This window comes from Lutra lutra, chromosome 16, assembly GCF_902655055.1.
Source record: "Lutra lutra chromosome 16, mLutLut1.2, whole genome shotgun sequence".
Taxonomy (NCBI): domain Eukaryota; kingdom Metazoa; phylum Chordata; class Mammalia; order Carnivora; family Mustelidae; genus Lutra; species Lutra lutra.
The window spans coordinates 45,736,172-45,754,704 of NC_062293.1; the positions used below are offsets into that span (position 1 = coordinate 45,736,172).

Below are 18,533 nucleotides of genomic sequence, written 5' to 3' on the forward strand. Positions count from 1 at the left end.
AAGAACAGACATTTCTCCAAAGAAGACATCCAGATGGCCAACAGACACATGAAAAGATGCTCAACATCACTCATCATCAGGGAGATGCAAATCAAAACCTCATACCTGTCAGAGTGGCTACAATAAAAAACTCAAGGAACAATAACGATGGCGAGAATGAGGAGAAAAAGAAACCCTTGTGTACTGTTGGTGGGAATGCAAACTGGTGCAGCCACTGTGGAAGACAGCTGGGAGTTTCCCCAAAAAGTTACAAGCAGAACTATCCTATGACCCAGTAATCGCACTGCTGGGTATTGACTCAAGGAATATGAAAATTGGGAGGGATATATGCACCTTTATGTTCTTTGTAGCATTATTTACAATAGTTAAACTATGGGAACAGCCCAAGTGTTCACTGACAGATGAATGGATAAAGAAGATGTGGTCTATATACAATGTAGTATTACTCAGCCATAAAAAAAAGAATGAAATCTTGCTGTTCTAACAACATAGATGGAGCTAGAGAGTATAATGGTAAGCAAAATAAGCCAGTCATAGATAAATACCATGTGATTTCACTCATATGTGGAAACTGAGAAACAGAACAAGGGGCGCCTGGGTGTTCCAGTTGGTTAAGTGTCTGCCTTTGGCTCAGGACATGATCCCAGTGTCCTGGGATTGAACCCTGCTCTGGGCTCCTTGCTCAGAGAGGAGCCTGCTTCTCCCTCTGCCCCTCTCTCCACTTGTGCTCTCTCTCAAATAAAGAATAAAAAATTAAAAAAAAAAAGAAACAAATGAGCAAGGGAAAAAAGAGAAAGAGAGAGACAAGCCAGGAAACAGACTCTTAAAGATGGAGAATAAACTGATGGTGACCAGAGGGGAGGTGGGTGTGGGGATGGATAGCTCAGTTGGTTAAGCGACTGCCTTTGGCTCAGGTCATGATCCTGGAGTCCCGGGGTCAAGTCCCACATCGGGTTCCCTGCTCAGTGGGGAGTCCGCTTCTCCCTCTGACCTTATTCCCTGTCATGCACACTCTCTCTCTCTCTCAAATATCTCAAATATTTATCAAATAAATAAATAAATAAAAATCTTTAAAATAACATTGTCAACTACACTGATATTAAAAAAAAAGTATACTAAGTGAGGCACACAGAAAGGTTAAGCAATCTGAGTTCATATGGAGAGTTAGCGGTTACAATCAGTGGAGTGGAAACCGAGGCCTGTTGCCTCCCAGTCCCATATTTTCATTCCTTCAGGGATCTCTTCCACCCACATTCTCTGTCTTCTTTGGTGATTATAGAGCTCTTGATATTTGGTCTTTAGGTTAAATCTAGCTATCTTTAATTACTTAAATTGGATATTCTATGCTTTAAAAAGCTTCTCTCACCCTAAGACCATGTAAGTGTTCACTTATCTTTTCCTAGATATTTGATGGTTTAATGTTTCCCTGTTTAACTTTTTAACAATTTGGAGAATTTAACACTTTTAGGGGACTATCATATCAGTACCATCCTGTCTTTCATTACTGTAGCTTAATGCTGATATGAAATCTGATGGTACCAACCCCCTTCAGTACTCTTCTGTTTTTTATTATTATTATTATTATTATTATTATTATTATTGGAGCGCCTGGGAGTCTCAGTTGGTTAAGCCACCGGCTCTTGAGTTTTGGCTCAGGTCCTGATCTCAGGGTCCTGAGATAGGGCCCTGCCTCCAGCTTCAGCTCTAGGCACAAGTCTGCTTGAGATGCTCTCTCTCCCTTTCTCTCTGCCCACCCCCCAACGCTCACTCTCTCTCACTAAATAAAATCTTTAAAAAATATATATTATTTTTGTTGAACAGGTTACAGAAGAGATGCAGTTAAAAAGACCGGAGCGAACATCATCATCAGGCTCCTCTGATTCTTCTTTCTTTGCCTCCATCACCTTCTCACTGGGGGCAGCAGTGGTGCTAGGATCCCCCTGATGCTGGGACGGCTCACTAGTGCCTTCATTGCTAATGGGACTCTTGGTCTTGACGTTAGCCAAGGCCTTTGCAAACAAGCAGGGCGGGAAGGGTTGGACATTTACACCAGGGACTCTCTAGGAGGACACGGATGGTAGCCTTGGTGAGCGCCACCTGGTCCTGCGGGACGAGCTTGGGGAGGGAGGGTGTGGGCTTCCGAGTCCAAGGATTCAGTACTCTTACAAAATGGCTATTCTCACCACTTATTCAAGATGAACTTTAGCATCAGTGTCCAATTCCATGAAAAATCCAATTGTGATTTCATGTGGAACTGCATTGCACTGGCTGGGGGAATGCAGGGGAACTGCCATTTTTAGTTTTCAGTGTTTCCATCTCAGATTATGGTCTGTCTCTTATGCGAACCTGTGTATCCCTCCAAGTTAACATATGTTTGCATTTCTGGATGAAACCCTTCTTGGTCATCTCTTGGCATTCCTTCAATGAACTGCTGGATGTGATACGGCAGTGATTTTCTCAGGATTCCTACAGTGATATTCACAAGTGAGACTAATCTATAGTTCTTATCTTTGGCTTTGCAAAATGAATGGGAAAGGACTCCAGGTTCCCCCATGCCCCGGAACACTTTATATTGTATAAAAATGATCTGTTCTTTGAAAGCTATTTTTTGTTTTATTAAAAAATGTGACTACGGATGCCTGGATGGCTCAGAAGGTTAAGCATTTGCCTTCAGCTGCGGTTGTGATCTCAGGGTCCTCGGATCAAGCCCCGTGCCAGACTCCCAGCTCAGCGCGGAGTCTGCTTCTCCCTCTCCTTCTGCCTCTCCTGCTTGGGCTCGCTCTCTCTCCTAAATGAATACTTAAAATCTTTTTTTAAAAATGTGGCTAAATATGGTCCTTAGAAGTTTTAAAGAACTTACATGGAAAAGAGTGGGTCTGGCTTCTTTTTATGGATATATATATATATATATATCTCTAAGATTTTATTTATTTGTCAGAGAGAGAGACAGAGAGAGCACAAGCAGGGGGAGCCACAGAAGGAGAGGGAGAAGCAGACTCCCTGCTGAGCAGGGAGCCTAATGAGAGGCTCGATCCCAGGACCCTGAGATCATGACCTGAGCAGAAGGTAGACACTTAACTGACTGAGCCACTCAGGCGTTCCTGGAGATATATATATATTTTTAAAGATTTTTTATTTTTTATTTATTTATCAGAGAGAGAGAGGGAGCACAGGCAGATAGAATGGCAGGCAGAGGCAGAGGGAGAAGCAGGTTCCCTGACGAGCAAGGAGCCCGATGTGGGACTCGATCCCAGGACGCTGGGATCTCTTTTTTTTTTTTTTTTAAAGATTTTATTTATTTATTCGACAGACAGAGATCACATGTAGGCAGAGAGGCAGGCAGAGAGAGAGAGAGAGAGGAGGAAGCAGGCTCTCCACTGAGCAGAGAGCCCGATGCGGGGCTCGATCCCAGGACGCTGGGATCTTGACCTGAGCCGAAGGCAGCTGCTTAACAACTGAGCCACCCAGGCGTCCCTCCTGGAGATATTTTGATAATCTTTAATTTCTCCCACAATCACTGGATATTTGAAGTGTTCTCTTCCTGAGAAAATGTAGGAAATTTATGTTTTCTACAAGTTTTCTACTTAATGTTTTCAAATTTAAGAGTCTAAAATGATATTAAATAATTGCTTAAAATTTAAAAATTAATTTATATTATTGGCTATACTCCTTCATTGCTCCTAATTTTGTGGGCTTTTTTCCTTTTCACTAAATAGATATCTTAATTAGATTTGCCAAATCTCTGTCTCTGTCAGGAGTCTACATACTGTAACCTGTTGGCCAAATCATGCGGGCTGCCTGTTTTTGTAGAGTGTAGTCTAAGAACTGCTTTTACATTTTTAAGTGGTTGAAAAAAAAAATGAAAAGAACAATGCTCACTATGTGAATTCTAAGAAATCAAATTTCAGAGTCCATCATGAAGTGTGCCTGGAACCTGGCCATACAGTCATTTTCTGCATTGTCAATGGCGACTTTGGTGCTGCAATGGCAGAGGTGAGTCAGAGACGCCATGGCCTGCAAAGCCTAAAATATTTACTGTCTGGCTCTTTACAGAAAAAGTTTACTGAACCCTGTGATGAGGAGAACAAAGACAAAAGGAAAGTAAGTAAAATTAAATTTCCTTACAACTTGTAGCCCATTGACAAATACTTGAGACAGGCAGAGTATGACAATCCTCAAGGAGCTCCCAACTGCCTTAACGTTAAAGCTTTCCTAGAGGCAAAAAGCAACCTTAGCTTGACAACAGCCAGACTTCCAGGATTCTCTCTCACCCTCTGCCTCTGCCTGCACCCCTCCATCCCATGCATGTGTGCATGAGCTCGCACTCTCAATAAATGAAAACTTATTTCAAGATTTTATTTATTTATTTGACAGACACAGCCACAGAAGGAACACAGCAGGGGGAGCAGCAGGCGGAGGGAGAAGCAGGCTTCCTGCTGAGCAGGGAGACCAATAAGGGGCTTGATCCCAGGACTCTGGGATCAGACCTGAGCCAAAGGCAGATGCTTAACCAACTGAGCCACCCAGGCATCCCTGAAATCTTAATTTTTTTAAAAATTATTTATTTATTTATTTGCAAGAGAGAGTGAGAAAGAGCACATGAGCAGGGGCAGAGGGAGAGGAAGAGGGAGAAGCAGGCTCCCCCTGATGTGGAACTCCTTCTCAGGACTCAGGGATCACGACCTGAGCCTACGGTATATGCTTAACTGGCTGAGCCACCCAGATACTCCTAAATGACATCTTTAAAATAAATAAATAAATAACTGAATAAAAATATATACATGGGAGAAAAGGATGACTAAAAGCAAAAATACCAAAATCTTAACAGTAATCAATTCTGAAGGTAGAAGTATGGGTGACTGCTACCTTCTTCTTTGAAGAAGAACTCACTACAGTTTTAATTAAAAACACTGATTCACACAGTAACATTATTCTAGTAAATTTTTAAAATGGATTGGGGGCACCCGGGTGGCCCGGTCAGTTGAGTGTCCAACTCTTGGTTTCAGCTCAGGTCGTGATCTCGGGGTTGTGAGATCAAGCCCCTCGTTGGGCTCAGAGGTCTGCTTGAGGTTCTCCTCTCCCTCTCCTTCTTCCCCTCCTGCTGTTCTCTCTCCTGCTCATGACACATACTCTCTCTCTCTCTAAAAGTAAATAAAAAAAATCTTTAAAATGGATTGTATGCCTTTCCCATTATTCTAGTTTTCCTTAACACATGAAAATCCTTTTGGAAACTTCCTTATCTCTACCCACCCAACTTAAAAGTATATAATCAATCACTACTCACAACCCCAGTGCAGCTCTTTCTGCCCATGGGTCCTATTCCATGCTTTAATAAAAGCACCTTTTGCACTGAAAATATCTCAGGAGTTCTTTTTGGCCATTTGCTCCTGACCCACAACACATCACCGTGGTCTAACGCACACAAGTTTTGATAGATGTATGTACTGAATGCCATAGTATATTAGTTATCTTGGCTTCAAGATCCTTATTTTTGATATATTTGGTCAAAATCAGAGTGGTATATTAAAGTTTCTCACAACTATGGTGTTTTTGCTAGTTTTTCCTGGTATACTTAATAATTTTTGCTTTGTAGTTACAATCTCTATGTTTCTGAGAGCTAAGATTGATGTATTTCAGTGTGGAAAGTGTCCTACAAAAAAATGAAATTCCTTCTTTTTATTAGGTACCTTGGGTACCTAATCTTAATATTTCATATTAATTCCAATATCCTGATTTGCTTGTGATTCCCAACATGTCTTACCCAAACATTCTATGTTGCTTCTGTAAACAGAGTATACTGTTAAAAAAAAAATTTTTTTTAACCAATTCTGAAAGATTCATTTCACTTTATCATCTTGTTGCTCAGTGAACTGGTTTTTATTTAAAAAATTTTTATTTTAAAGATTTTATTTATTTGACAGAGAGATAGCACAGGCAGGGGGAGTGGCAGGCAGAGGGAGGGGGAGAAGCAGGCTCCCTGCTGAGCAGGGAGGCCGACATGGAGCTTGATCCCAGGACCCTGGGATCATGACCTGGGTGGAAGGCAGACAATTAACTGACGGAGTGATCCAGGCGCCCCTCAGTGAACTGGTTTTTATGTTTTTTTTTTTAATTCAATTTATTTTATTAAAAGATTTTATTTATTTGACAGAGAGAGATCACAAGGAGGCAGTGAGGCAGGCAGAGAGAGAGAGGGGGAAGCAGGCTCCCTGCTGAGCAGAGAGTCCGATGCGGGGCTCAATCCCAGGACCCTGAGATCATGACCTGAGCCAAAGGCAGAGGCTTAACCCACTGAGCCACCCAGGGGCCCCTGAATCAATGTTTTTAATTTTAAAACTGTAGTAAAAGTTCAAAGAAGAAGGTAGCAGTAACCCATACTTCTACCTTCAGAATTGATTATGGTTAAGATTTTGGTATTTTTGCTTTTAGCCTTTTTTTTTCCCTCCTATGTATATGTTTTTATTTAGTCATTTAATTTTTTTTTTAAGAGTACACTTATCTATTTTTTTAAAAAAGATTTTATTTATTTGGCAGAGAGAGAGAGTGAGCACAAGTAGGGGGAGCAGCAGGCAGAGGGAGAGGGAGAAGCAGGCTCCTGGTGTGGCTCGGCAGATGCTCAATGACTGAGCCACCCAGGTACCCCCAGTTATTTGTTTTAAAGATTTCACTTACTTATTTATTTTGAGAACGAGCTAGAGAGAGAGCATGCGCACTAGTGGGGCAGGGAGGGCAGAGGTAGGGGGAGAGAGAGAGACTTTCAATCAGACTTGTGCTGAGCAGGGAGTTCAACCTGGGGGTCGATCTCACAACCCTGAGATCATTACCTGAGCCGGTATAGAGTTAGATGCTTAACCGACTGAGTCACCCAGGCGTCCCTCTTTATATATATTTTTAAAATATAAGGAATAAATTGTACATAAAATATAGAGCCTGACAGGTAAAGCCAAAGTCTCCAATCCTCTTTCCATCACTCCAGGTAGCCAGTATCATGCTATGAATCTATTTCCCTCATCCTTATTAGCCACAGAACATACAGGTATTCCTGCCTATACATACATTTACTATCCAAAAGTTTATTCTCAACAATTTGGGAAAAATTTTACCTGAAACTTGCTATGCAAGTAAAAACCGGACTATAATGATATGTCATGCACACAGAGCAAAAACATTTAGGCTAAGATTCTTTGACAGTTATGGACAGGCCACTGGAGGAAAGCAGATGGAAGTCTCCTTTGGTGCCCATAGCTTGGCCCTTCTGCCACAGGGATTCAGCCTGCTATTGTTTAGCCTGCTATTGTTTACCTGGACAGTAGTTTCTATAGTTTTCAGAGCTCCTGGCATTTGTATCTTTTTTGTATGTTCTATTAAGTACTTTAGAGGCAAGACACAATAAAATCAGGAGTCGGTAATTTTCTGCCACTATAATCTGGAAGCCCCATATACTGTTTTTTTTTTTTTTATATTCACAAAAACAAAAATATATGAAAAAAAATTTTTTTAAATGCCAGTGAATGTACCCAAGGGAAAACATAATTCCAGAAAAACACCCAACAGATGTAGTTTAGAAGGTAGCAATGGCTCAGAGAAGCCAATGGAAGCAGAGGAGAGAATGGAGACTGGCTTGCAATGGGATTTCCTAGCATTATAGGATGAAGCCAGGGCTATTCTGGGGGTGTTCCATGTGCTTCAGGATGGGGAAGACAGTCTTCCTCCAAAACACTTCTCGTGAAATGCCTACACACCATATAACTTGGCAGCTGCATTAAAATTAAAGATAAAAACATACATATAAAAGGTTGATGAAATTCTAGATTACCTAATGTGAGAAGATCAAAAGAACTAAGCATGCATAGCTTCCTAAAGCCACATTTACATCAGTCTGTCTATAAATCTTAGGTTTAGGTAATATCCAGTTTTTCCCCTCAGTAGAGTTAATTAGAAATTTGAGAAAGGTATAATGACCTAATTGAACTGAAAGACATTATCTGCTAAAATGGAGATCCCACAATAGAAGTACCAGAAACACTGTTTCTTTTCTATAGTATCTGTTGTTGGTACAGTGTCACTCATGATGCTGGCCACATTCAACCTCTCCATCTAGCTTAAATAGCCTTGTCTGTAGGACCTGGTTCAGGCAAGCATGTCTAGGCTGGTCTGTGTCTAGAGACAGCCCCTAGATTGTTGGCCCCTGGCCAAAGGACAGCCCAAACAGGCTGGCCAACCGTTCAATACTGTGTGAAAAGCTATGCTTGGCCAGATTACTCTCTTGGAAATTTAAAACAGAAGGACAGAAGAAATCCGTCAGCTGGAAAGAGAAGAGACAGAGTAGCTGAGTCACATGAATAAGATTTTGATACCTTAACTCAACGGCAGACCCTTCTTTTTTTAAGATTAAAAAAAATATTTTATTTATTCATTTATTTGAGAGAGAGAGTGAGAGAAGCAGACTATCCACTGAGCAGAGAGCCCTATGTAGGGCTCAGTCCCAGGACCCTGGGATCATGACCTGAGCTGAACAGATGGTTAACGTACTGAGTCACTCAGGCGCCCCATGGACCTCTCTTCTTTCTGCAGTCTTATGATTTTAGTTCTCCTTCACAATAAAAATCCCTCTGTAACAGGGTTTTTAATTTTCAAGTATATTTGTAAACAGACACCTCATCATCACAACTCAGTAAAGTTAGGTGGGATTAAACTACCTGTTGCTGAGACAAGACAACCGAGGCAGAGTGGGCTCAAAGAGTTTGGGTCACACAGCTTCTCAATGGTGCAATCATGGTAACACAGGACAGTTAGCCGTGTTTTCCCATTAGACCACCACTACTGTTTTCGTTCACAGTTCTTTCCTCCCAGACGTGAGCAACATCAAGAACAACAGAGTAAGGCAAACAAAGCTCCCCTCTTACCTGTCTGCTGAATGGTAGTTATGGCCTGAGCATTGCACTGTAGCTGTAACATGTGCTTCAACATGGCCACTCCCCAGGTACTCAACTCGGAACACAAGATAGGAGGCGCTGCGGTGTCCGGCTTTGAGGAGTTGGCTGCTTCCAGCTGCCTGCAGAGCGCCGACACACTGAGGGCACAGAGGAATTTGTATTCTGGGCTATGGTGCTCAGTATGGGGCAAGAGGTGGAAGACAGCATTGTAGTTATTTTCGTATTTGCCGTTGACATCACAGCCTGGAACTGGGGTCTGAACTATGTTGCCATTCTCCTCACTCTCCCCTCCCAGGTCAGAACGGAGTGTGTGTACTGGAGTCTCACTGTCAGGTGAGCACATGTCCTTGTTACTAATCTCACCGCTAAGCTTCCTTATGACTTTGCTGGCACCCTCGAATCTAGCTAAAAGAGTCGCCCTCAGCGAGACATGGCAGAAGATACCCAGTGTGAGCAGCAGCCCCCCGAGAGGACACTCTCTGTTATGGTAGAGACCCCAAGCCTGCTGCATACACTCGTGGCTGCAGTACTTGGCATAGCTGCAACCATCACAGGGAACCATGGCCAGAGTGTGCGTCAAACATCGGTGACAGTAGAGGTCCCCATTGGTGATTCTGGTATCCCACTTGCTTGCTAGGCCTTGATGTAGTGGGGGCCTTTCTCCCGGGTTAAGGACACTCACGAAAGCATCCTCCTTCACCAAGAGCTCTCCAGGGAGAATATCTTCTGTGGCAATCAGATAGCGGCCTCGTAAAGAGTCCATGCACAGGCTGACAGAGGACGAGGCACAAGGAATCTGTTCATTCACCTCCCTTAGGTCCATATCCTCAAAGATTTTTGTTAGAGTTGTTGGGAAGGTTGCTGTGAGCCTCTCCCTTTCTTGTACTTTCATTTTCAGACGACACAGGTTTCGCTGCAGAATTTGAAACTGGGCAGCTGCTACGGTTGGTTTGGCAGCAAAGTTACTTTCAAGATCCCTGATGGTCTGGCCTGCCTCCTGTAGTCTCCCCAGGGTCACCAGACACTCGACCTTTCGCAATGTCACCTTGGGTTGCAAACTTTCTGGATACCCATGCATCTGTGCCCTCGTGATATCTTTAAGACACATCTGAAAATAGAAAGGAAATCCCCCATGAACCCCTTGGACCTGACTCTTCAATGTCTACTGAAAATCTTAACAAAAATCTACAGGAAAGTTAAAGATGATTAAAAATGGAGCAACTCTAACTACATGCTTGCTTATTTCTTTAGATCATATTCTGCTGTGTGATCTTTTAAGAAATTAAGTCATACTTGCCAAGGATATTGAATTTAATTGTCTTATTAAATATTCCTGTTTTGAGAGTGAAAGAAAGTCTTACAGACAGAAGAACTGTAGTGATTAAAGGAGTAGGCTTAGAAGCCAGACAGATCTGCAATCCACTCCTGACTGCTTCTTACTAGCTATATGACCTTGTGCAAGCAACTTGATTTCTCAGTATCTTAGTGTTCTCATCTGAAAAACACAGATACCTCACAGGGTTGTTTTAAGGATGAAATAAGGTAATATACCTAAAGTGCTGAAAAGAGCACATGTGTTCAATATATGGTAACTGCTGCTACAAGAAGGGAAATAAAAATAACCAATGTAGAGAGGTTATAAAGGGTTACATAGTTCACAAGTTCTTCCAATTGTTGTCCTCAATTGCCTAGGACTTTCCTGCTTAGGGCCTAGAGTTAAATTCTTGCTCGCCTCTTTTATTTTATTTCATTTTTGGAGAGAGAGACAGAGAGAGAGATGGCAAGAGTGGCAGAGAGGGGCAAAGGGAGAGGGAGAGAGAGAATCTTAAGCAGGCTCCACGCCCCAGCACGGAGCCTGATGTGGAGCTCGATCTCAGGATCCTGAGATCATGACCTGAGCCGAAATCAAGAGTCAAGATACACTCAACTGACTGAGCCACCCAGGCGCCCCACTTGCTTGTCTCTTTCAGTTCAAAGGGCAATAAGTGTCAACTTGTGATTATTCAACTAGTTCTTAACTCCAGGGCATATTTTTAAAATTCCCGGGGCATTCCAAAATGGATGTTACCAAAATGACATTTGAGAGCTTGGCTTTAGCCGCCAATTGGGGAATGAGAAAAAAGCCACTCCTATCAAGCCCACTCCCTCAGAGGCATACACAGGCATTGCGGCGTAACTTCTAGCTGCCCATTCAAAATGTGTATGGAGGGTGAACTATATTACCTCAGGGATAACCCTGAACATGCTTCACTTATTAAGAAACAAATAAGTAAATAGTTTGCAAACCCTTGGAACCTGAAGTATTATTAGCAACACATCTCACAGCTCATCTTGACACTGAGAACTGCTGACCCACTGGATATATATAGTCCCTGGCCCCGTGCCATGTGCCAGGACTCCTGTCAACCAATACCACCCCACATGATCACCTGTGATAGGTAAAACGAATCAGGAGAAAGAAAAAATGCATCAGAACAAATTTGGGAGGATACCAATTTTCTTCCAACTTGACCAGTTCACAGCAGGGGCCAGTTTTAGTGCTCTAAGGTAGGAGCAGAGCTGAAGGCCTAGTCTTCTAGTGAACCTCCTACCAATCATTTCCAATCACACCAAGCACCCCGATACTCACTTCATACTCATCCATGTAGAAGAGGGCTGCAGAGCGATTGGCATAACACAGTGAAATGTCCGCAGTGTGAGGCCTCGCATGGGATATTCCCTGCAAAACAATGAACCAGTTAAAGACATCAAAGGAAACTAGTATTTTTAAAAATAATTTCTATACCCAACGTGGAGCCAGAACTCATAACCCCAAGATCAAGAGTCATATGCTCCACCTACTGAGCCAGCCAGGCACACCAAAAACTAGCATCTTTAAAGTGTTTCTTGGGGGGATATCTGGGTGGTTTAGTCAGTTAAGTGTCTGTCTTCAAGTCAGGTCATGATCCCAGGGTCCTGGGATCAAGCCCCGTGTCCTGCTCAGTGGGGAGTCTGCTTCTCCCTCTCCCTCTGCTGCTTCCCTGTTTGTGTTTGCACACACACTCTCTCTCTCTGACAAACAAATAAATAAAATCTTCAAAAAAAAAAAAAACTTTTTTTTTTTCAGATAATAAGGGCTATATTATGAAAGATGATATGAAATTGGTAAAGTTAGTGGATCTCTTTGTGCTTCGGCTTCATTTTTAACTACCTTAGAGCCAAGCCGTGAAGATCAAATGAGGAAATAAATATTCAAAGCACTTTGAAGACAGCAGCATCAAACGGAGCTTCAGCCACAAACAATACTGAAGGTAAATGAAAATGGAGGAAAATATTGCAAGCACAATCCTGCACATAACAAAGGGTGAGTGGCACAAATAGAAATTCACAGAAGAAGAAACACTAATGATACCTATTTCTTAGAAAACAGTTAATTCATTTGTGGATCACAAAATATATGAAAACGAAAGCACACAATGTTTCATTTTTTTTCTACCACCAAACTGGCAAGGATTAATAATTATCATAAAGGCAGCATCTCAAACCACTGAAGAAAAGATAGAGATTACTCAGTAAAATTATTGTGACCAGAAGGTAGCCACTGAAGACAAAGCTGGCTCTCTATGATAAACCTTTCATTAGGATAAATTCTAAATGGATCAAAATCTTAATGTAAAAAATGAAACTCGCGGAGCACTAGAAGAAACTATGGGAATAACCTAAAGCGATGCTGAAGTGAGGAATCCCTTTCTAACTATGATACAAAACCCAGAAGTTTTATAAGAGGTTAATAAATTTGACTATATAAAACATTTCTTTACAGCAAAAACCAATAAAAGCAATCTCAAAAGGCAAACATGGAACTGGAAAAAATATCTGCAACTCCTATCACAGGCAAAGGGCTCATTTCTTTACTTTATAATTAGTTCCTACAGATCCGTAAGATGATGACCAATAATTCAATAGGAAAATATGCAAATAATAGGAACAGAGAGTTCTAATGGGAAATATAAATGGCTCGTAAACATATGAAAAAATGCTCAACTTCATTCCTAATCAGCAAAATGCAAATTAAAACTCTACTGGATTTTGAAATGATTATGCTAAGGGAAATAAGCCAGAAACACAAGAACCAGTATTGTATGATTTCACTTGCATGAGGTGCCTGAAATTGGCAGTATCATAGAGACAGAAAGTAGAACAGAGGTTGCCTGAGGTGAGGGGGAAGGGAGGTATGGAAAGTGATTGCTTGTTTGGGTTGGTGAGAATGTTCTGGAAATGTATAATGATGATGGCTGCACAACACTGTGAATGTGCTTATTAATGCCACTGCATTATATATACTTAAAAATGGTTAAAATGGAACATTGTGTGTAGTGTGTGTTTTACTACAATAAAAAAGTTTTCATCTGATAAATTGAGAAAAATCCCTATTTTTTACCTATCAGACTGGCAGAGATAAATAAAACTGATAGTGCACTGAGTTGTCAAAGGAGTGGGAAAATGGGCATTCTGTTATGTTGCCAGTGGGAGTATAAGTTGGTTTCAAGATTAGGAAGGGCAAGTTAGCAATATGTATGTATCTTTCACATCCATCCGTATCATTTATATCTCCATTACACCAGCAATTCTTCTTGAATTTATCCTACAGATAGAAGCCTTTACCCTAAAGATATGTACAAAATAACATATGCAAAGTTTCTCAACACTAGGTTGTTTGGAATAGCAAAAGATAGGAAACAACTTAGATCAATTATGTATAGATCTACAAGAAACTGGTTAAATAAACTATACATCCATATTATGGAAAATCATGTAGCTATCAAGAAAAGAATAAGGACGCTCTTCATGTACTGATGTAGAATGATCTTCAAGATACTATTAAGTGAAAAAAGCATGGGGCTGAATAGTGTATACAGAATGTTATTTATATAAAAAGTGTGTGTGCGCAGGAATAAGAGTATTTGTATTCATTTTTATATGCCAAAGTATCTCTGGAAAGATACATTAAAAAAAAAAGATTTATTTATTTCCTTGAGAGAGAGAGAGAGAGCACATGTGAGCTGGGGGAGGTACAAAGGGAGAGAATGCAGCAGACTCCTTGCTGAGCATTGAGTGAGGAGCCTGAGGTGGGGCTTCATCCTAAGACCCTGAAATCAGGACTCTGAGATCATGACCTGAGCTGAGATCAAGAGTCAGAGCAGTTTAACCAACTGAGCCACCCAGGTGCCCCTGGAAAGATACATTTAACCAGGTTAGCTTCTGGTGTTGGGTAAACAGGTGGCGATTGGAACAGAATAAATAGACTACATTATAAATATACTCTCTACTTTTTGAATTTGAACTATGTAAATACATTTCCTATTCAAAAATACATAGAAGGGCACTTGGGTGGCTCAGATGGTTAAGCGTCTGCCTTGGGCTCAGGTCATGATCCTAAGGTCTTGGGATCAAGGCCCCTCTGTGAGCTCCTTGCTCAGCTGAAAGTTTGCTTCTCCCTCTCCTTCTGTCTCTCCCCCTCCTTGTGCTCTTTCTCTCTAGCTCTCTCTCAAATAAATAAATAAAATCTTTAAAAATAAAGTAATAAAATCTTTTTGTTTTTTAGATTTTACTTATTTATTTGACAAAGAGAGCAAGAGCGCAAGCAGGGAGAGCTGTAGAAGGAGAGGGAGAAGCAGGCTTCCTGCCGAGCAGGGAGCCCAATTCGAGGCTCTATCTCAGGATCTTGGGATCATGACCTGAGCCGAAGGCAGATGCTTAACTATTTGAGCCACCCAGATACCCCAAAATCTTAATAACTAGTATTGCCTCCTCTCTTCCTACCTGCCTCTCTGCCTACTTGTGATCTCTCTCTCTGTCGAATAAATAAATAAAATCCTAAAAGAAAGGGGGGGCACCTGGGGGCTCAGTGGTTTAGGCCTCTGCCTTTGGATCAGGTCATGATCTCAGGGTCCTGGGATTGAGCCCTGCAGCAGGCTCTCTGCTCAGCAGGGAGCCTGCTTCCCTCCTCTCTTTCTACCTGCCTCTCTTCCTACTTGTGATCTCTCTCTTTCTGTCGAATAAATAAATAAAGTCTTTAAAAAAAAATAACTAGTATTGCTAAGTATATAGAGAAACGAACGTTCCCATACTTCATTAGAAGGGTTGTTAACTAGTTCTTTCCTAGAGAACAATTCAGCATCAAGTACCAAAGGCCTTAAAGAAATACATTCAACTGACCCAGCAATTGCTCTTCTCAGAATTTATCCCAAGAAAACCATCAGATGTGTAAAAATATTTACCTAGAAAGACGTTTCTTTGTAGCTGTGCAATACCAAGCAGTCTGCCAGCATTAGGAGGCGCTAAATCAAGTACAGTTCCCTGTAATGGAACACTGAGCTAGCTGTAAAAAATCATGGGCTAGCAGAAAATTTAATAACACGAGAAAATGGTCACAATAAATTGTTGAGGGAAAAAAACAGATTACAAAACAGTAAGTGCAGCATTATCCCAATTTTGTAAAAGAAAAACATATTTTCGGAGGAAAAAGTGTCTGGATGGATATAAGCAAAAATGTTAACAGTGCCTATCATTGGTTATGGGATTTTTTTACTCCTCATGCTTCTATTTTCCAAGTAAATTACAAAATATAGTACTTTGATAATGAGATAAAAACAACAAATATTATTTTTAAAAAGAGAGAAAATAGCAGCTTTGTAGAAAACTGCAAAGTGCCATAACCACCAAAATTCTAGCTTCATGAAATAGGAAGGCTCATCTCCCTCCATATCCAGAGCAAGCCTTAATTTTTTTAAGCCTTAATTTTTTTGTCTGATTTCACTTTTTTACTTGTTTTCCTTGAAAAACTTCCCATGGGATCACATTTCTGATGTGCAAGCATAAAGTAGAAGAGATTAACTCTGAAAAAGAACTATTAAGCCATTTATTAGTGCATCATTACATCTGGTGAACCTTAATTCTTCAGCATTCACTAATGCTTACAGGAGTCCAGTAAATACTTTATGTGACAACATTACAAAGCAGAGCCTTCATCAGTCCCAGAGGCTGTTGTTCTAAGTCTGATAGTTGCTGGAAAACTAACTCCAAATATTAACACTTGGCCCTGGTAAAGATTCAGACTCCATTCAAGTTCATACTCATTCTTTCAATATGCAAGATCACGGATGGGGGGGCAGAGGATCAGTTCACTCTTGCTTTAGGCCCATATTTATCTCTTAAATGTTATAGAAGAAAGTCTCTCAGGGGTCCTGTTTCAGTTACTACCATGGAAGCCGGACAGTAAGGGCAGCAGATCAGTAAAAGCCACTCTTTCTCATAGAAATCTAGCTCAGTGATGCTTAATTTTAAATATTGGCATACCTCATTTTAATGTGCTTTTCGGACATGGTATTATTTCCCCCCACAAATGAAAGGTTTGTGGCACTCCTGCATCGAACAAGTCTGTCGGCACCGTGTAATAGCATTTGCTTACGTTGTGTGTTACATTTCGTTAATTCCTGCAATACTTCAAGCCGTTCATCATTATTATATTTGTTATAGTGAGCTGGGAAGAGTGACAATCACTTGCTGAAAGCTCAGATGGTGGTATTGTTTTTAGCAATAAAGTATTTTTAAATTAAGGTATGTGTACATTTTTTTTTTTAAGATTTTATCTGATAGAGATCCCAAGTAGGCAGAGAAGCAGGCAAAGAGAGAGAGGAAGGGAAGCAGGCTCCCTGCCGAGCAGAGAGCCCGATGCGGGGCTCAATCCCAGGACTCTGGGATCATGACCAAAGCCGAAGGCAGAGGCTTTAACCCACTGAGCCACCCAGGCGCCCTAGGTATGTATACATTTTTTGTAGATATCATGCTATTGCACACTTAACGGACAACGGTATGGTGTAAACAACCCTTAGATGTACCAGGAAACAAAAAAATTCACTTGACAAGCTTTACTGAGGTAGTCTGAAACCAAACTCACAATATCTCCTAGGTATCTCTGCATCTGTTGACAACCTTCCAAATGGAGTTCAAATAGGCTGCGGCAATTGAACTTATTTTCCTTTCAGAGTTCTAAGTCATACTGGTTGTAAACTATCACTGTGGCTAGCTAAAAATTGAGGTGCTCTCTAAACTGGGACTATCAAACCAACAGCCTCGTTGGTCATCAGATAAAAATGGCATGCAATTCAATGACAGCTAACAGACACTGGGCAAGGCAGAGCCAGGGGTCCAATAAGCCTATAGTGCTACAAGGTGTCTGTGGGAATTTGAGAATAGAAGTTTCTGGATGAAACCCAGGACACACAATACAAACTACCTGTTGTCCTGGCATATAACCAACAGCAGAATTCTGCCGGTTTTCTTTCTTTCTTTTTTTTTTTTTTTAAAGATTTTATTTATTTATTTGACAGACAGAGATCACAAGTAGACAGGCATGCAGAGAGAGAGAGGGAAGCAGGCTCCCTGCCGAGCAGAGAGCCCGATGTGGGACTCGATCCCAGGACCCTGAGATCATGACCTGAGCCGAAGGCAGCAGCTTAACCCACTGAGCCACCCAGGCGCCCCGGTTTTCTTTCTTTTTTAAAGATTTTATTTATCTATCTGACAGCAAGATGGAGAGATCACAAATAGGCAGATGGGGGGGCAGGGGGAGCAGGCTCCCTGATGAGCAGAGAGAGCCCGATGTGGGGCTCCTTCTCAGGACCCTGAGATCATGACCTGAGGCGAAGGCAGAGGCTTTAACTCACTGAGCCACCAAGGTGCCCTTGCCGGTTTTATTAAATTCAATTCACAAATTATAAACAAAGCAACCAGTGGCTACACAATTCAGCAAAAAGCTTAAATACACATTGCTAAATTGTTAACATAGCCCCTTCTGCTGAGCTGGGGGTGCCTTACCTTAGAGTACAGTACTGTGGCTCCCACATAATCCTTCTTCTGAAATTTTTTATTTCCTTCTTCTCTGTAGAAAGGAGGAGCATTGGGGTCCTTTCCCACAAGGTAACCGCTAGCGAGACTTTTTAAAAACGTCTCATCCTCAGGCCTTCATGAAGAAATAAACAAAAAAGAGCACACATTTGTTATTTCAAGAGAAGCTCCTAACCATTGAACTTGAAATCGGAGTACCTGTAAAACCCTGGGATACATGAGATTGTGTCATGTAATGTGAATGGGGAAGAGTGACCTTGCCTAAAACAATGGATTCTTTGCTAATAATTTCCTTCTTTTCTACTCCCTTTCTACCTTTAAAAACCTTCCCTTCCTGTAGCCCTTTGGAGCTCCCCTCTACTTGCTAGATGGGATGCCGCTCAACTTTTTCTTTTTTTTTTTTTTTTTAAGATTTATTTATTTGAGAGAGAGGGCATAAGCAGAGGGAAGACGTAGAGGGAAAGGGAGAAGCAGGTTCCCCACTGATCAAGGAGCCCGATATAGGGCTCAATCCCAGGACCTTGGGATCACGACCTGAAGGCAGATGCTTAACTGACTGAGCCACCCAGGCACCCCAGGATGGTGCTCAATTTATGAATCAATTAATAAAGCCAATTTGATTTTTAAAATTTACTTGGTTGACTTGTATTTATTTATTTATTTATTTTTTAAGATTTTATTTATTTATTTGACAGAGAGAGATCACAA

At 41.3% G+C, this 18,533-nt stretch overlaps 1 protein-coding gene across 4 annotated transcripts in view; it reads right to left on the reverse strand.

Moving 5' to 3' along the window:
* The window catches only part of SMYD4 (SET and MYND domain containing 4), a 49,396-nt gene that overhangs the window by 12,346 nt on the left and 18,517 nt on the right, over positions 1-18,533 (reverse strand). For all 4 annotated transcript variants that reach the window (XM_047707479.1, XM_047707477.1, XM_047707478.1 and 1 more), the window contains exons 3-5: positions 17,796-17,940; positions 11,566-11,655; positions 8,907-10,044 (exon numbers count right to left, since the gene is read on the reverse strand). In XM_047707479.1, the coding sequence (XP_047563435.1) occupies positions 8,907-10,044; positions 11,566-11,655; positions 17,796-17,940 (1,373 nt within the window). The remainder of the gene's footprint in view (positions 1-8,906; positions 10,045-11,565; positions 11,656-17,795; positions 17,941-18,533) is intronic.